Raw genomic sequence first — 18,509 nt, forward strand, 5'->3', positions numbered from 1 at the left:
CACAAATGACTGATAAGATGTTCCTTCTTTGCTTGGAAGGACAGAGTAACACTTCCTCTCAGTTTACCCTCTATCTCTGCCTATTTAGGAGTTTAGCTGCCTGCCAGCAGCAGCTCGGGACCGTGTCCAAACATAATCATGATATTAGCTAGATCCTTATTTATGTGTCCCTACTCCTTCTATTTCTCCTCGTTCTCTCTCTCTCTCCTTCTTTTGCAAACACACATACACACCCATCCTTCATCCTTCTGCTCAGCCCCATTACATATGCATCCATCCTTCCCACTTCCCACTTTTCCAATCTTCTCCAGTTAGCTACAACAAACATTACATTTACATATTGATTTCGTAGTTTTAGTCAATGTAAATATGCTGTCATTACAGTAAATTTGAGCTTCTGTTAACATAAGCTCGTCCAGATCTGCACAGATTAAGGGTGTGATTGCATAATTAATGTGTGCGCTACATATTAATTCCCTCATCCTCCTCTTTCTCTAAAGTCTTCCTCCTCTCCTTGGTTTCTGAGCCCTGATTAAGTGCCTGTTTCGGCCTTTAAGCCTCCCATTGCTATTCACCCTCACAGACCCAGCATTTGCTCAAAATGCTACTTAACCTCGCAGCTTATTGTAAATGAAGCCTCCAAAAGTTGAATCCCCTCCATCTTTGTTTTTTTTTTTTGCTCTGTTTTTTCAGACATTGCCGCAAGTTACTTTGCTAGTTATTGGTGCCGATCCAGAAACAACACATCACGACAGAGATTACCTGTAAACACTCACTGCTGGCTATATTCAGTAATTCTCAAACAAAAGCTGTAATATTTGGCCATTAGATTTTATTAGTAGAAGATCAAATGTTTTCATTTATAATAAGCAGCTTAGAAATGTTTAATATTTTACAGATATTATTTAGAAGTTTTTTTTCAAAATAAAAACTTTATTGGGCACAATGAAGATGTTTAAGCATTAAAAAATACCTTATGAAAATCAAATGATTCACTCCAGTTCAACTGGATTCATCATCAGGTGTTCTAAAATTGATGGCTCACAAGTTGAGACACATCCAGTAGTACTTTATCTACTAAGTATGTTTAATTTCTTTCTGTCACAGACTTCAATGCCTTTTGTTGGGATTTTATGTGATAGGCCAACAAAATGGGTGTGTAAATGTCACATGAAAGAAAGGTTAAGTGTTTTTTAAAGATTTTTAGAAAAAGGTATTTTCAAAATCATTTTAAAAAATCCTTTTCGCAGTTTTCCACAAACCATTTTGGTAGCACAGGAAAGAAAATGCCCTGGCCAGACAAGCCCAAAAATTGGACTACATGCAAAACTAACATTACGCATCACTTTGAACACACCATTCCCTCTTTAATTCGCATCATGTTTTCCTGGTTGGAGGTGAAGGTAACATAAATGGAGCTAAATAAAGGACAATTATGGACAAAAATCTGTTGTGGTCAAACATACAATCAAAACTATAGTGGAATGCTTTAGATCAAATGTATTGATGTGTTTAAATGGCCCAGTGAAAGCCCAGATTCAATTGATTATCTGTGGCAAAACATGAGAAGGGATGTTCACAGACGCCTTCTGTCCAATATAAGTGAACTTGAGCAGCTTCTACTAGAAGTGTAAAGGTGGCAGAGACCAATAGAGGCAATATACCTCTCAATATGGACTGATAGGGATTGAAAACATTATGCCAAAAAAAAGAAAAAACATGTATGTTTTGTTTATTTTACTGACTACTTTGTGTTCACCTATGACAAAAAAAAAATCCACTAAAATTCAATGAGATTTGAGGTTGCATGTGAAAATGTTGAAATGGTGAGAACGCTTTTATATGCATACATTTCAATAGTTTAACCTGCCATGACAGTTGTACCTTACCGTCATTAAAAGACGGTAAGCTACTGTAGTTTGTGTTACATTCAGGTCTTATTTCAAAGGGATCATGGGGTTTTGGAGATGAATGGCTGAAGGATCTCCTGGGTTTGTTGGTGGTAATACAGGTTGATGGGCTCCATGCTGTTACTGTGCAGGTGGTCATGTTGCGAGAGCCTGCTGTGCTGAACGGCGCTCCGGCCAGACTTGTTAAGGCACGACCAGTAAAATGGCTGAGGGGCCCCTTGAGGAGGCACCCACTTTGCTGGGGGCCAGCAGGTCACTCTTGCCTGACAAGTTTCAGCTTGCCTAATCTTTGTCTCAGAGATAGTCTTTGTTTTTCTTGCATCTGTCATTTTTTGTCGTGTGTCATTATTATGTGTTGCCTCCTTTGGTTTAATTAGCTTGACGGTTTTTTTTTGGTGACTACTTTTTGTTTTTCTTGTCATTTAGTGCACTTCAAGATTCGCTAAATCAGAACTTCCTGCTGATCATCAGCCACCGTGAGGCTCAGAGGGACTACAACCTCAATTTTCCCGGCTCCAAAACTATACAAGAGGTAAGACGCCACAACATGCAAGCACTGACCGTGAAGTACCCTCACAGACTCATACAGACGTTTTCTGTAACGCACCCACAGGTTCTCACCTCCATAATATTATTGCACCTGATTCTCATTTCCCCATAACATGGCTTTCCTTCTATTTGCCAAACATTGCTAGTCTATCTCTGCCATCGATTCATTATTCATCACAAATGATCACATTTCGGAGCACATAATTACTCTCACAGCTGTGGTCTGGTACAGCCCCCTCTTTCCTCCTGCTTCCAGTATACACTGCGTCTTTTTCCCTTATTTCTCCAACCCTGCAGACGGCTGAGGCAGAGGCAGTTTAAATGACTGAACATTGTTTGATCAAGGCATGCGGGAGCACTCAAAAAGTCCGTTCATTTTCTTCATCTGAAACTAAACAGTAGATCTGGCTGCTTATGAAATATTAATCCTGGACCCTGTGTGAAGGCACAGGTTGTTCTATCTGCATTGAAAGTAGTTTAAAGGTCCATGTGCCTATGCAGATGAGTGTGTATTTATGTGTCAGTTGTTTGTGAGCTGAAACCGTCTTGTCTGCACATACATACATCACTGCCCTGGTCTCACCTCATCTGCAAAAGGGAGACCTGAGTAGACGTTATGCATAATTAATATATATACGCTGCCATCTCATTTTTGTAAATGCACTTCACAAAGTTAGACCAGGTGGAATCATCACTGCAATGCTAAATTAAGAAATTCATCTTTTATTTTCTTCTTAGAGATGCAACAGAGTTTGAAGATTTTCTGTCATATGTGAAGAGCCGACCTGCTGATGCAGATTTTACAAAACAAAGTTTAGGTTTCAAAGTGTCTCCAGCATTTTTCTCGCAAGTTGTGTATCAAGCATTATTAAAGCGTCTGTCTCTGTGCAGACACTGAAATATGTTGGTGTGTACAATGAAAGGTTGAACCTCAAAGTCGAACCTTTGCTGCTTTCTGTTTAGTGTTTTTGTTATTTTCAGGGTCTCTGAATGAAAGCGTGGCACAAAATGTTTGATTATTTTTTGTGTTGGATTAAATTGATTGATCGAAATGCAAAAAATATCAAGCGGTGTGGGATAGTCATTCAGCATGACCGCTGCTTTAGTAGATATCTGATTATTATCCACTTTTCTAATTTAAGAAACCTTCCAAAGTAGTCCTCTTTTTCTTTTCTCTCCCTCTTTTTACAGTCTGAATCTAATGAAAAGGAAAGAAAACCTGTTACTTTGCTTCCCTCTCGTTGCGATTCTGTCTCTGATGCGAGTCTGCTTCAGCAGATGTCACACATCGGACATCTCCTGTTGCACGGTGGGATGTTAAACTCCCAAGATCATTGAAATGACACTGTGTATATATATTAAAAGAACATGCTGCTTCTTTTAATATATCTTCTTATATCTTTTTTGTTTCTGTCTTCATTCTGAATCAACCTAATCAGCACTGAATATCGATAACTTCAGCACTGCTTCACTTAGTTAAAACTTCCACTCTGAGGGATGTTGTATGATCACTTTGGAACTGTGAAGCTGGAAACTGACTGATTCCCGTCGCCTGATATGTTCTTTCTCTGGTTAGTATCAGCTGCTTCTGTGTGTTTCGTAATATAATTAGGAATCAGGTGTTCTCTCTTGTTGTCATGTTTTACATGCAGACTAATTATTTAATCTCAAAGCAGAAGTCGGCCATTCATCTGCATTGCTCTGTGCTGCCACTGTGGTTAATTCATGGACCCTCCATAGAGCAGAAGAACACATGATTAATAATCAGGCTTCTAGCGGAGCCTGTAATGGTGCTAATTGATTAAATTAGTTTGACTAGCTTCTTAACTGGAGGCCGCCTGCCTCCCTGGACGTCCTTTGCGCTCTACAATTTTCTCCCCATTTCATCATCTTTTCCCTTTTTTTTTGTACTTTCACTCTCCTCTAAGGCAGATGGTTTTGATGAGCACCCACTGTGAACCTTAAGTGTTTCTGCTGGGATTACAAACACAGGGGAGGGGCCCCTGTGGTGTGGGAGTGGGAGCTGCGGTCACAGAAAAGAGACCGAGGAGTGTTAGCTTGGTGGGGGGTGCCGTAAGAGGCAAGAGCGGACAGAGAAGGGACAATGTGGGCTTAAACAGGCCTCCATGTCGCGGTCTTTTCCTTACACATGTTTGTCTTTAGACATCTGAACGTTCCCTGCTGAGAAAATGAGACCTAGAACTTTAACCTGCACACATGAGATGTGCAGGCTGCATACGCATGGTCTCTTAAAATGCTGCCGCCCGCAAGAAGTGGAAAAATATTCACCTCATGTAGGATCATGTTCAACTTGTTGGTCTGACATTTTTATGATGAAGGTGATGGATAAGAGAAAGTTCTGACTGAAAAACAAGAAAAATAGATACTTGGAGCTATGTTCTAGAGCTGAAGTTATATCTTTTCGCTTTCATTAAAAAAGATTGTAACATTTTCAGCCTGTCTGAGTCTGTTTTTCCTCACCTCTTGCTCTGCCAAAGGGCTTTTTTTCATTGCTAGTTTCTTATTTTCTTAGCTTAAGATATTCAGTCCTTTCTGTGCATATCAGTAAAGAAAGAGTCTTATCTTATCCTTTTATTTATTTTGACCATAGAATCCCAACAATCTTCCCTTATCCCTCCTTTTTCTATTTCTTCTTTCTTTACGCCTCCCCCAGCGGCTCTCCTCAACCCTTTTCCCCCCCTCTTTTCCATCCTTTAAACCAAAGTTTGTGTTGGTTCTTGATTGGCATGACTAGACAAGAGTTTGGAGTGGGGTGGGCTATGTTGCTGGCTAGCTTCTGGGCTAAGCTGCAGAGCAAATGTTTGCCAGGGGAGTACTGGGTAGAATAGGAATGGCCGCTGGGTCCCAGTTTGTCCGTGACCAGACCAGTTGTACTGGGGATTCTTCCCCCATCCTCCCCCTGAGGCCCCATCCCTTACCCTGCAGCTGAGAGACATAGGGGACCAAACGCAGACAGGGGCTGCGAGACTTGAGAAAAGCAAGGCTGGATGGGAAGCAAAATGAAAGAAAGGCATCTGGTGCTGAGATGGGATGAAGATAAAGAACAAGAGAGACTGAGAGAAAGAGCTTGTGACTGTTTAATGGAAACCTTTCCTTCTCTTTGATTTGGTTCCAGCCAGGGATTATAGGCAATTGGCATTTACAATGATTGGATCGTTAATTTTGTCATTGGGTGTATTGGCCAGAGCTGAGTCTCCTTTATGTTGGAGAACTCAGATGTATATACGGCTCTGAAATAAATACACTATGCATCTATGCAGACATTTATGACGGCCATTTCATGCTGAATTCCTGCAGAAATGCTCAACGTTTTACTTGTCAATGGACTAATTACCTGAAAGACTGCATTCTGATGATAGCTGTGGAAGTCAGGAACTGAACTATTTTTAATTGAATTGATATTTTGTCTCTTTTAAATTATATCAACATGATTTTTTTTGTGTGGATCTGAAACCACTACCTTTTTTAATAATTTATTTTGTTTTTGATTTCAACAAATGGAGAAAATATTTTACTTGCAGTTTGATAGAAAATATAATCATTTACTGAAACAATAATTTAAAAAAAATTCTATTTAAACACCAACTGTGTTCAATTTGCATTCCAGATTGCTTAGTCATACTTCATAATAATTACAAGTGGTTTTTTTTAATGATTTTTTTCCCCCCAGCTTTTATTTTCTCTGTCCTCTTTCCTTTTGATTTTATATTTTTATTTACATGTAAAATGTGTGTATTTTTATATTTTTAATTTTTTCATTTTCACGAACCATATTGAATCTCTGCATGTTGGAGAGTGCTCTAAAAATGCTGAAGTGGAAGAAACAAAAATGTAAAATTAATCATTATATATTTCTACAGTGTTATAAATCTGCAAAATACCACCATAGACTTTTTAGGCTTTTGAAAAAATTCTCATAATTTAGCCTTATTATAATGAAAATGTGATGATTTTTACCATCCAGTTACTAATTAGAATAGTTTCTCCTTCATGAGTTACCAATTAAGCAGTACTCCTAATTTCATGTAAATTGTATTTTTTTTAATAGTTTTTTTCTAGAAATCCAAAATATATGTAATGTTTAAATAGTTCCAGTTTGACTTGTCGCTCTTGGTAGACAGGGGGCAGCATTAGATAGTATTGCTTCAGTTATGGTGTTTGTAACAAAAAAAAAAAAAAGAAGCAATTTACCTGCAGTATTTTAGAAAAGATGTCTCTGTCTGCTGTTGCATCATTTTGTTCCAAATTCCTTTTTCTTAAATAACATTTTGTTGTCATATGGTCTCGAAAAACTCTCATAATTGCACCGTATTTTTGCACGCGTCAGGAGAGGACGGCACATATCCTCGCTGTGTGGTTTCAGGTGGGCAGGCCGGCTGTTTCGCTGTGTTTTCTTTCAGTGGTGGGATTAGATTGTCCTCCACCAGGTGTCTTTTGCTGTCTGTCTCCGCTCCACTCTGCCGCCACCTCTCACCTTCACTCTCTTAGTGGTGGGCGTCAGTTTGTTGTTTCTCTGATGCTGCTTTAACCTCTGACTGCAGCCTCTTCATTACTAGTGTTTATGTCTCTCCTTTTCCTCCCTTTCCCCCCCTCCCGCCATTCATCGGCCGGCCAGCCGGTCAGTCAAATCCCTGTAGCCTGGCTGGTCAAACATAGATATTACACTCTGTAATAACACTGGCCACCCGCTTTGACCCCAGCCTGCTATCTTGGCTAGGATGTCTCTTCATAAGGATGGACTCGGAGCGGAGTGATGTGGGATTTACAAGAGAGAAGCAAAGTGCCACTCATTTATCATTGTTCTTTTAAATTGTCTCTCCTTGTTTGTACTGTAAATTGCTTCACGTTCTCAGGTTCAGCACAAATATAATATATTTTCTCAAAGGGATTGATAACTCAGATAAAATATTTACTCATCTCGACAAAAAGATATTCATATCCAGGTGTGATTACATGGACGTAATTTGAACAATGTTTGTCCCCAAAATTAATACATTGTTTTGCAGATTCTTTCCTTTATGGCCTAAATTTGCTTTGGTGTTTGTAGCAGTCTTTAAACTTCCACCTCCATGAGCTGCAGCCCGAAGTTCATAGAAGGACTTCTCTGTCTTCGGTGCACGTTACAAAGACAGGATTTGCTCCATTTATGGTGGGATCTTTCCTCTACAATAGGTAGTTTTTTCAGCGTCGGCGTTCTGCCCTGCAGGGCCCGAATGTCAGGATCCTCCCGAACAAACTCACCAGCACCCACCATCATCAGAGCTCAGGCGCTAACTTGGAGCTTTGATCTGCTGTGACTGGCGCACATTCGGGCTGGCGTGAGGGCTTTAAACCAACAACCCACCAGAGGGTTTAACACGGCTCTTGGTTAGAGAGCCGCTGCTGGCTGCTAACTGTTTAAAACCAAGGAATGTTATTAAGTGATGCTGATTCAGGGTCTGCGCATGAATGGGAGAAGAGAAATACTGTTCATTTCAGAGTGTGTGGCTGTTGTTGCTGGGAATTAGCGGAGGCATCTGAGGAATGCTGACAACACTGGCTCTATTTTTTTTTGTCTTGTCTTATCCTTCTCTGCTCTCTCTCTCCCCTCTAATTTTTCTATTTAACCTTTGAATGGTAGATTAGTATTAAAATCTGAGCCTTATTTGTGTATCTTTCCAGTGAAAATTATATATATATATATATATATATATATATATATATATATATATAAAAAAATTAAAGCTGATAAAAAGGCATAGACCCAGAGACTTTACAGGTATGGACATAACTCAAGTACAGTGTATTATAGTATTTAATCAAAGATAATAAAAAACTAAATTAACATGATTTTCTTTTTATATATTTTTTATTTTATGACACTAGAGTTCTTTATTAATTGGTAGCTGAACAGGAAGAATAGCAAAGAGAAGAAGGAAAAACATGCAGCGAATGTTCCCAGGCCGGGTATCGAACTGGATTTTGTTTTTGGCTTTAGCTTCTGCCTATGGTGTATATGTTTGACCGCTAAGCCACTGAGAGCATGATTTATTTACCACTGCAACACTAACTCAACATGTTGGTTATTCAAATTGTACAAGTGTTGTGATACATGTATGCTAAAATAAATTTATATATTTGATCTAAAATATAAAATGAACACAGGAGTATAATAGTACATTGATCCATTTCAACACCTTAATTAAATGATTAGTGATCCAATTACATTGAGACAAAATGAAAATATCGATTGAATTGTAATCTTTAAGATGTTTCAGGATGATTGAACTGCATTTGCACTTTGGAGAAGTGATGACTTTGGTTAAATTCTGTTCAGATGTTTGAAGCACTAAAAATTGGTGAAGGCTTTGTCTATAAAAAGGGACTTAAGTGTTAATTTTTTAATGTGAATTCAATAAAGCTCATTATCTGTGTGTTTCTTTGACTGAAAGGTCATCAAGGGTCCTTTTAAGTTAATTGATTACAAAAATCCACTTGTTGATGCATTTGTTTCCAAAGTTGGTTTTCGTTTGTTGCTATATCCCAGCATCTCTTTTCATTGGCTAAAAACAACGTGCGATTGGGTTGGTAATTAATTCAAATGATCCAACTCCAACCAGATCCACTTTAAAGTCTTAAACTGTTCTGTGTCTGTTCATCTCTCCTACTGACCTTTGTTCCCTGCTGACTCACTGCAACTAGAGCAGACTGATGCAGACTTCCTCCAGTATGGAGCTGAAGGGAAAAGTAAAAAAAAAAGACATGTTGTTTAGTTTTCTACACAGTTATATTAACTCACGACCAGAAAAGTTTCCAAATAACTAAATTGGTCTGTCCTGTTAGAAAAGAAAAAGTGTAGGAGAATTCTCTCGGCCATCTGATGGGCAGTGTGCAGCAGCAGGGTGGGAATGGGCTTCATGCAGCCAGAAACAACTGGCTACCCTCAGGCACATTCTCTGACGTCTCAGTAAATGGAGCAAAAATCTTAACATTGATGACTTTTTATACTTTTGGTAAAAAATCTTCTGGTTTGAAGTTATTCATAATTTAAATTTTTTAATTCTAGGGTGCAAATTATTAGAAAATATGATTATGATCATATTTGTAAAAACTGAGGTGACTATAACAATTGTGACAAGATATTATCTTATCTGTGCTTCCATCACCCTTTGACCTTTAGTGTTTTGGTGTTCGTTTGTGTTTGGTGTGAACATCTGCAGCTGTAAGCCTGCAGATTTAGCCCAACAGGCTAACGGTTACATTAACACGTAAAATGTGCTCTTAGAACACTTTGAATAAATTAGCCAACGATTATTCCACTCCAAGCAGTCCTTTGCAATATGAATATTGCAGTGACGAAATATTCACAACATAATGTGAAGCCCTAAACTTGCCTGAGTCATTGACAGTGTGAGTTTTCCATTGTTCATATTGTTCTAATTTTATTTTTATTTTCTTTCTAGGTCAAGAGGAACATTTCAGACTTGACCAACATCCCAGTCAGGCATCAGCAGTGGGAGGGATGGCCTGCGTCGGCGTCCGATGATTCTGTAAGAGCCACACATGGAAACAGTAATTAATAAATGAGATTTATCAATTAAGTTCAGTTTAATTTTGTTTTTTTTAACAAGCAGTTTACAAAGAAATGTGACTGTGTTTTCCTGGGATTATTCAACATATTTGTGTGAAGTATTTTTAAATAAAAAAAAAAAGCTGCAATACTGTGATTTTTACTTTGTGCTTGATGGTGACTCTTCAGAAAGTTTATGCAGAGTGTGTGAGGAGCCTTTTTGATGTGAGAGCCCGTCTCTGAAATATATCCTGCACAAAGAGTTCAACACTCAACCAACTTTTCATCTACTCTAATATTGTTATCAGGCACAGATCGCATATTCAATATAATATTCAAACCCTATGATCTACTTTTGGATCAAAATCAAAATGTAAGAGATGATCTAATTGGTTGATATTTTCCACTTCTTGTGAATTAATGTCAAGCACACAAAACATGAAAAAATAATGCATATATATCGGTATTTTGATACATAAATGTAATCAAAAATATAGAGCAAACATCTGCAACTTTGCTCTGTAGAGTACGAGATAACCCGACTTGACCTCTTTTTATCACAGCGCTTTCTCTGGTCCCTGTCTACAAGGAATTTAAAACGGGAACAATTTCAAACCCTTGAATATTTCAGTAATCATCCCACACCTTGCACATAAAGCCATATTAATAATGAAAACAAGCAAATTTTGGTATAAACATTCTCCTATTTTTTGTTAGTCGGCTCTAACAATGTGTTTTTAATTGATATTTATAATCTCAGCTCAAAGTTTTGAATGGTGTGTAGTCGTACGTTGCTATTTCAAGCCTTTTTAGAGTAAGATGTCGAAGCTAATTAAGATGTCAAAGACCATTCCCGTCCCGTGTCCCCTATCTGTGGACATTAAAGCTCACATCATTGAGTCCCGCTGACCTCTCCGTCCCACGGTTGCTCTTCCCAGCCATTCACTCTGCGCAGTGTCAAGCTGATCAGAGGTCGGACCCATACAGCTTGTTGAGGAACCTCTGACCCCTTTTGTCTCACCCCCTCTTTGACGGCGTATGTGTTCCCATGCTAATTGTTTGGCATGGTTTATCATGCCACATTGACAAGCTGTTGGGCACATTCTTGGGTTAACCCCCGGCTAACATTTTCCCTTTAGTTATGCGTAGCTGCTGTTTGGTTTGGAGTATTGTTGTTGACTTTTCCTTCTTTAAAATTCATACTTTGACACATGTGACCTATGCAATAAAAACAGACTGTAATATCAGTTCACATTGTGATTAATAAGAACAAGCTGTTTCAGTGTATCCACTGTTTTTGTTGAATACAAGCTATTTATACCTGGTACCCATTGTTCATATTTCTAACGCTCAGAGGAGGAGAACAATAACTGCACCTGACTTGTTGTTAAGCTTTGAGCATTAACAGTAAAAGCAAATACCTTTTATGGTGCACACATGGGCTGAGAATAAAAGCATATCCACCCTTTGACTTTACAGAAAATTGTTTGCTGCTTTTTTGTCTATCAAAGCTATGAGAAGCCAATTGTAAATCCATGAACCACCAAGCAAAATGTGCTGTGACAGTGAAGGCTGGTTAGCAAAAAGTCTTGATTTGCAACAGAAATACAATTATTAAAGGAACTTATCTTATAATGCAAGACACGACTAATGTTTATCTATTTTAGATTATTATTTTTTTATATTAATGAAGGAATAAAATGACACAGCAAACCCAGGTAATAGTATAACAAAATCTGTAGCAAAATCCTGTCCTAAAATTTCAAAAATATTTAATTTGACTATTTTACAGGTAAAAATACCTATGTGTGACTGGTGCTATAGTTAGTAGCATCACCTTCATTTCTAATAGAAATGAGTTATATTTATACCAGCTTAATTAATAACCTATGCCTCTTTTCTGGATATTAAATAAAATGTCACACACAATCCCATTCTTTGATAAACCTTCAAGAACATGCTGTTTGGTGAAAATATGTGTCGATAGCCATAAATCAGCAAGAAAATTGCTCCTGATGTAAAGTTGCCCTAATCTACCGCGAGAACAATAATTTTAAAAGCACAAAGGTTGGTGAACTTAAATACACGCGTTTATCTTGCCACTGCACACATTAAGGAGGTTGGTATAGGGATGAAAAATACATTTCAAATCTACCAGTCAGAGAAATGTAATTGGTTTTTGTTACAGCAAGGAAGCTGATTAATCTAAAGGATTTGTACATATATTTGCCATGGAAGCCTTCGAATGTAGAGAGTTATGTGAAGTTTTATTTACTTTCTCTTCAAATTGATAAACCTAAAAAAAAAAGTGTTTTGTGCAACAAAATTAAACCTATTATTTCAATAAGTTGAAAGTTTTGACCATTATCATCATCTGAACATTTTCTTCTCCTCTGTTAATCTAAAAAAAAAAAAACTGTATGGTTTTATGCAAAAACATTTTAAAGCTATTGATTTCCAATTGTTGCTTATTCACTGACAACAATTTTTTTTTCCCTTTTACTCCCAATTTCACACTAAGATTTATTTGGAAATCATATATTATTTGACCAATTTCTTTTAGTTTTTGCTGGGACTTTTCCTCATAGCTGTAGATTTATTGGCCAAAGATCATGAATAAATTTGAGCTCTCTGTGCCAACAAAGACCTCGTCCTTGGCTAATACATAACCGCAGTGTCTGTTTTTTTTTTTTTGTATGAGAAGATATTAAAAAAAGCACAGAGAAGAGAGAGACAGAAGTGTAATAATGGCCTCTGCACTAGCCATAGCCCTCTTATTGAAACGTCTGAAGGTATTAACAGAGAAAGCCCGAGGCTTGGCTGGCCTAGCGGGTGGATGGAGAGCCAATGTTAGTGTCTAGCTCATTAGCCCAGCCTCATCTCTCGGGGTTTGGGCCAATAAACATGGCAGCTACAGCCCCTAGATTACTTTTGGACCCACATTCTCCTGATTAAAGTTGATTTGGTTGTCACTTTATGTTTATTTTCCATCAAGTAGGTAATATTTCTACAGTTTTTACATTACTGTGCCTTATCAAAGCTTTCTGCATGTGGGGTATTCCAAATATACCACTAGTTATTGACTTTGGTGGTGAATCTCTGTTCAATGCAGGGTCTGCAACAATAGTTTCAGATCCAATGTATTTCAAATTAGATGGAGTTCAAGTTGTTAGGATTATCTTGAGTTACTTTGACAAACACTATTTGACCTAATATCCATCATGTGTTTCTGTGAGAAATTATTCAATGAAGCAAAGCGTTATTATTGAAGCATTTGTCTGCTAGAGCTAAGAAAAAATAAAAAATTAGATTATCTCGGTACTAAAAGAGGAACTTTGTTGTTCCAGATGAGAATCGAGATTTCTTCGTAGCAAGAAAGTTTCTTACAATAATGAGAGTTTCTGTTTAATGACATAAAATTATATTCATATAACAGATTTTGATTTCTGAAAAAGATGCCCAGGGTCTCTTTTTCTTTTCACTCCTCCTCTCCAATTTATTTTCTAGCTCTGATGGTTAAACTGTTTCATACATTGTGAAACCTTTAGTTTCTGTAACTGACTAAATAATGTACAGTGAGTTATATTTGTAAGCTTCGATAAATATTCATAGGGTGTAATAATCAAGTATTTGTTGTATTAGGTTTTCTTTAGTAACGACTGCTGCTTGGTCCATTATTTTCATTTGCTGGTTGTGATTGGTTGTTGGTTATTCAAACAAATGCAGTATTACAAGAAGTACTCTAAAAGACCATCTATGATTGACTTGCAGTGTGGTTGATTTACATAAATTGTATCGAGCATATATATTTGTTCACAGAGAAATATGCTTTCACATAAGTCTTACTGCTTGCTCAACACAAACAGTGTGACTATAACCCCGTATTATAGCACTGACAAGATAAGGCAAGCATTTTGTGTGGTTTTAAGTTTATTAGATGTTATTTTTTTCACTTTTCTTTGCATTGTTCTACTACTTATTCATGGTTCCTGAGAAAGTTCTTAAGTTGTTGTGGTTTTAGTTGAATGAAGTCACAGATTGTGTGTGAAAGAAAAGAGGCTTGAAGAAACTCTCGTCTTTCAGTGAGACTGGTTGTTATGTGTTGCATCATCCCTTCTGACACTGTCCGCTAAATCTGTTTCATTGTTTATTGCGGTTGGAGTTTTTCAGGCCCTGATGAAGGATTGAAACTAGATCAGGATGCATAACGCTCAATTGGCAGTGAACAAAACATTGGTTTATACACTTTACTCAGTTATTTGGGGTGTTGGACAGGACTGGTGTGGCTATATTCAAGTGATGCTCATTTGGAGCAGATCTGGGAGACGTTGTAGCTTTAATGTGTTCTGCTGTGTTCTGCAAAAGATTCAGTGTTTCTACAAATCCATCCCAGTATTTGAAATATTTAGAGCTGTTTTGCCATTTCTAGGTCTTTGACTCAAAGCTTTTGATTTTTAGCTGTAAAGGAACTAATGGATTTCTAAAATCTTCCTGTAACTATTTAATTTCCGTTCCAATGTTGTCTGCTTTCTGGATTCGCTAGAAGGCAGTTTATAATGTTTTCCAGAGTAGCCAAATAGAGGATCACGAGAAGACGCATGCTGTCTCTGTGTGAATGTTTACTTTAGCATTTGTTTTCATTTTCCTTGGGTTTACTGCATCACAGCGGTCTTGAATAGTACTGGGAAAAAGTTCTGACTCAGATGCAAGTATTTTGGACTTTGCAATAGTTAAAACTTGATGAAGTTCATTTTACTCCAAGTAGATTAAAACAAATACTCTGGCATTATTTGCAAATACCACAATGTTGCTCTGCCTTCAAATTCCTCTTGATTCTTGAGGCTTTGGCAAAGCTGTGCTGAACAGTGCTGAGGATGACAAGAGGTCTGTGCAACAGCTGATTTGCGAGGCCAATGGGACGGTAACGTCCTCTGCTGTTGGGGATGATTTGAGCAAGCTTGGTCTGTTTCCAGCCGCGCCTCATCTCATTGGAGCTGCTTTGATTGGCAGCGCCTCCTCCACACCTGTTGTAGTGATTGACAGCCAGTGGGACTTCCTTATTGCATTGCCTCATCCATCCATCCCCCTCTCCACCACCAACACCCTCCGTCCCTCCCGGCCTGTAATTGCTGACATTTATGCAGTGTTTCATGGTGTTTGCTAATGTATTAATGCCGAGGAGCCTCTGAGGTGCCTTGCTTTGTAGGGCAGAGCCTCTCTCCGTTTCCCAGCTGGCATTAAAGGAATCCTTCTCAACCTGATAGGCGTGTGTGGAACCAAGGGTTTATTGAGGAGGGCCTGTTGGTTTCCAGAGCAACAGGGCTCAGCGTTAAGCGCAGGCACTCCACCACTTGCCCTTCTTAGGTGACTTTCAGAGCTGAAGAAGCCCCTCTGATTGAATTTTTTCTCCTTCTAATGTGATTTTTGTATAACTCCTCGGTTGCTTCACTGTATCTTCACTGTAGGAGGTAGGTGTTTGAAACTGGCTGTTTTTATCCATCTTGTTGCTCCAACAGATTTTTCTTGTTTTATGCATTCTGTGCCTAGCGTAACGTTTCCAAAAATAATAAAGCTGGAATAAAAGATTTTTCTTGCTCTCCTTATGCAATGATTGTAAACTTTCAATATACTTCTTTGTAAGACAAAGTTTATATCTTGACTGCAACGAACAAAATGCAGAGGCTGCAAATTAGCATGGACCATACAGATGAGAAAAATGGAGAGTGTTCCCGTCCAAGTTGGAGGTTTGGACTTTGACATTTTCAAAGCCTCTAATAAGACACAGATGATCAATGGATTGGAGAGTTCACTATTATCAAAATTATTTTGGAAAATGTGTTTTTCATCTCCCCTTATCTGCATTGACTCTTTTTATGAAAAGTAAAAAACCACCTCAAGTCAACATAAAAACCATGATGCCACCAAAGGATCTGACATCATGGATGGCACAGGAAGGACCTGTAGCAGCAGCTCCTTCATCTCACAGCCTAATCGAAGCTGAGTGTGAAATATTGATGCTTTATTGGTGTGCAATGCAGCCATATTACACAAAATCGAGAAAATTACAGACAACCTCGAGCAGCTTCAAGAGACTCTTATTCCAATGTCTTCAGTCAGAGGCTTCTTCAGAGCCAATCTAGCACAGACTGCTGCAGGACATTCTTTCTGCCCACAACATCTGCAACAACTCTGAAGAAAATAAGATGATGAGTTACAGCAATTTTGAATTTTTCTTTTGAATTAATACAAGACAACTTACTTGAATTGAGTTCTAAGGCAGAAAATGTCTGATTTTAGATAGATAAAAATTAACTGGAGTACTATTTATTTTTTTTTTACCCCTAATTTAAAAGTCATACATTTTTAACTTTCATGTGCAAATGGCCTGCAGCACAAAGGTCGCTCTCTCCACCTTCTTTTTGCTTTGTATCTTCCTGTCAGTGAGAGGGGTATTTTTCAGCCTTGTTTTTCTTCTTTTCTTACTCTCTACAAACTCATTTCGTCTCCTCCTCGTCTGTCTCTGTTCTCCCTTTGCTCTGTAACTCACATGCTGGTGTGAGGTGGTTTGGTTTGCAGTGATTGTGGTTGCCTTCAGTGCAGCTGTCAGTGGTAATTATCTCACACTCACAGCCAGACATCTAATCCAAACACTGCCTACTCTAGAAAAGTAGAAAAAAAAAAGAAACAGAGAGGGAATAGGGAGGGTGGCAAAGAAAGAGAAGAAGAAGAGCAGGGAGGGGAAAAAAGGTTGAAGGGAAGAGGCACAGGATAGGTGGGGGTAAGAGAGGGAGAAAATTCTTTCCCTGTATCAGCCCTTGAATACCTCGAACCTCAATGCAAGTGTTAATTAAAAGAATCCAAAAAAGAGGAGCCAGTTTCTTTTGTGTGAAGATGTGAGAGAGGGTCATTTAAGGGGGGTGTTACCCTCATCTTCCCCCCGACCTAATGCCCTACGGCGCTTCAACCTTGTTTCCACATTTTATCACTGAGCCGCCAAGCTGCACTTATGTACTTCAACATTGGTGAAAGCCATCCAGTCAAAGCAAGAAAGAGGACTGAGAGGCACTCAACTAATTTTTTCCCCATTTTCAGCTCCCCTCCTGGCATCAATGTCAGCTCTAAAACCCCTCAGGCTGTCCTTTTGTGGGGAAGTGATCAACTTGATTTAAACACTTATTAGGTTGTTAGACAAGAGGCTCTCATTGTGAATAGCGGCGTAAAGGGTTTACAGAGATCCTCTCCGTACTCGCTGTCAGGATTCTCACATTTGATTGCCACTCAATTCAAAGAAATGGTCTTTTGGGCCACTCGTTGTCTTCCTCCAAGCTTAGACCTCGTATGGCTTTCATTGGCTCTGCACCTACAGCCATCTGCACTAATTCAACTCCAAGGCTTAGCACATAAGAGGTCCTAATTGGGCATGGCTTTTCTTCAACCCATTAGGACCTGATGCTACTTGTGAGAATACCTGTTCTCATATCAACATCGTGCTTTAAATATGGGTTCATTGTACCTAGTCCTTCCTTTTATAAATCGGAGTCTGTTTCTCTTTGTTTTACTGTTTAAGAGATTGTACTTTTTTCATTAGCGATGCATAAATCAGAGTTTTACAGTCCATTTTATTGGCTGTTTTTGCAAAGCTCTGACTTACCCAGGGCCCCTTCCAGTAAGAGCTATAATATAAGTAGATATGTTTATTACAAATAATACTTGATCTAGCCTTCTTGTTGTGAGTGGTATTAATTTGAACTAGTAAAAAATGACATATCACTGTAAAACAGGGTTTTATTATTATTTTAAAAAGACAATGATAATGGGGTTATCATTTTATCCTAACTTTATAATCTTACATGAGCGATTAGTTTGGTTTTCATTAGTAACAGTTTGTTCCTTAAACAAAGCAGACTGTTAGTGTGAGTCTTGCCCTGTTCAAATCATTGTTTACAGTAAATCACCACCCCTCTCTCCACATTACAGATCAGTTTGTCCTTTCACGTCATACAAGGCAATCAGCTGCGATTGCCGAATCAAAGAGTCGAGGATTACAACTTGCAACTTTTTTCTGTGGAGGGTTTTCCCCTAAGGGAATGATAAACATTTGCAGATCAATGATGGACAGAATTATATGAAATTGTCATCTGAGGTCACCAAAAGGCTCATACACTTCAAAACCCAGCTCATTATTGACGGTTTGAAAGTTTAAAGACATAAAACAAAGCAACTTTACTCTGTTCAGCCTTCCTGTTAGTTATTAGTCTTGCTCAATCTCACTCTTTTACAGCCTCTTGTCTTTTCTTCGTTTGACATATTTGTTTTTTTATTTGTCTTTTTAAACATCTTGCTTGACCTGACAACTGACAATACTTGTCCATGTGTGTCTGTGGTTTTCAGAAGAGAATAATTGGTTCAGTTCAATGGTTTTTTAGTACTTAATACAGCTGCCTGAGTGAAGACAGACTTTGCTAGTTGTTGTCGTTCTT

At 38.3% G+C, this 18,509-nt stretch overlaps 1 protein-coding gene across 1 annotated transcript in view; it reads left to right on the forward strand.

The window, feature by feature from the left end:
- Positions 1-18,509, forward strand: part of faf1 (Fas (TNFRSF6) associated factor 1) — a 68,585-nt gene that overhangs the window by 14,556 nt on the left and 35,520 nt on the right. Inside the window, exons 7-8 of the mRNA XM_055058351.1 lie at positions 2,337-2,442; positions 9,923-10,009. Of these exons, the coding sequence (XP_054914326.1) occupies positions 2,337-2,442; positions 9,923-10,009 (193 nt within the window). The remainder of the gene's footprint in view (positions 1-2,336; positions 2,443-9,922; positions 10,010-18,509) is intronic.

The sequence above is a fragment of the Poeciliopsis prolifica genome, unplaced genomic scaffold (genome assembly GCF_027474105.1).
Source record: "Poeciliopsis prolifica strain line A6 unplaced genomic scaffold, Auburn_PproV2 SCAFFOLD002, whole genome shotgun sequence".
Lineage (NCBI taxonomy): Eukaryota > Metazoa > Chordata > Actinopteri > Cyprinodontiformes > Poeciliidae > Poeciliopsis > Poeciliopsis prolifica.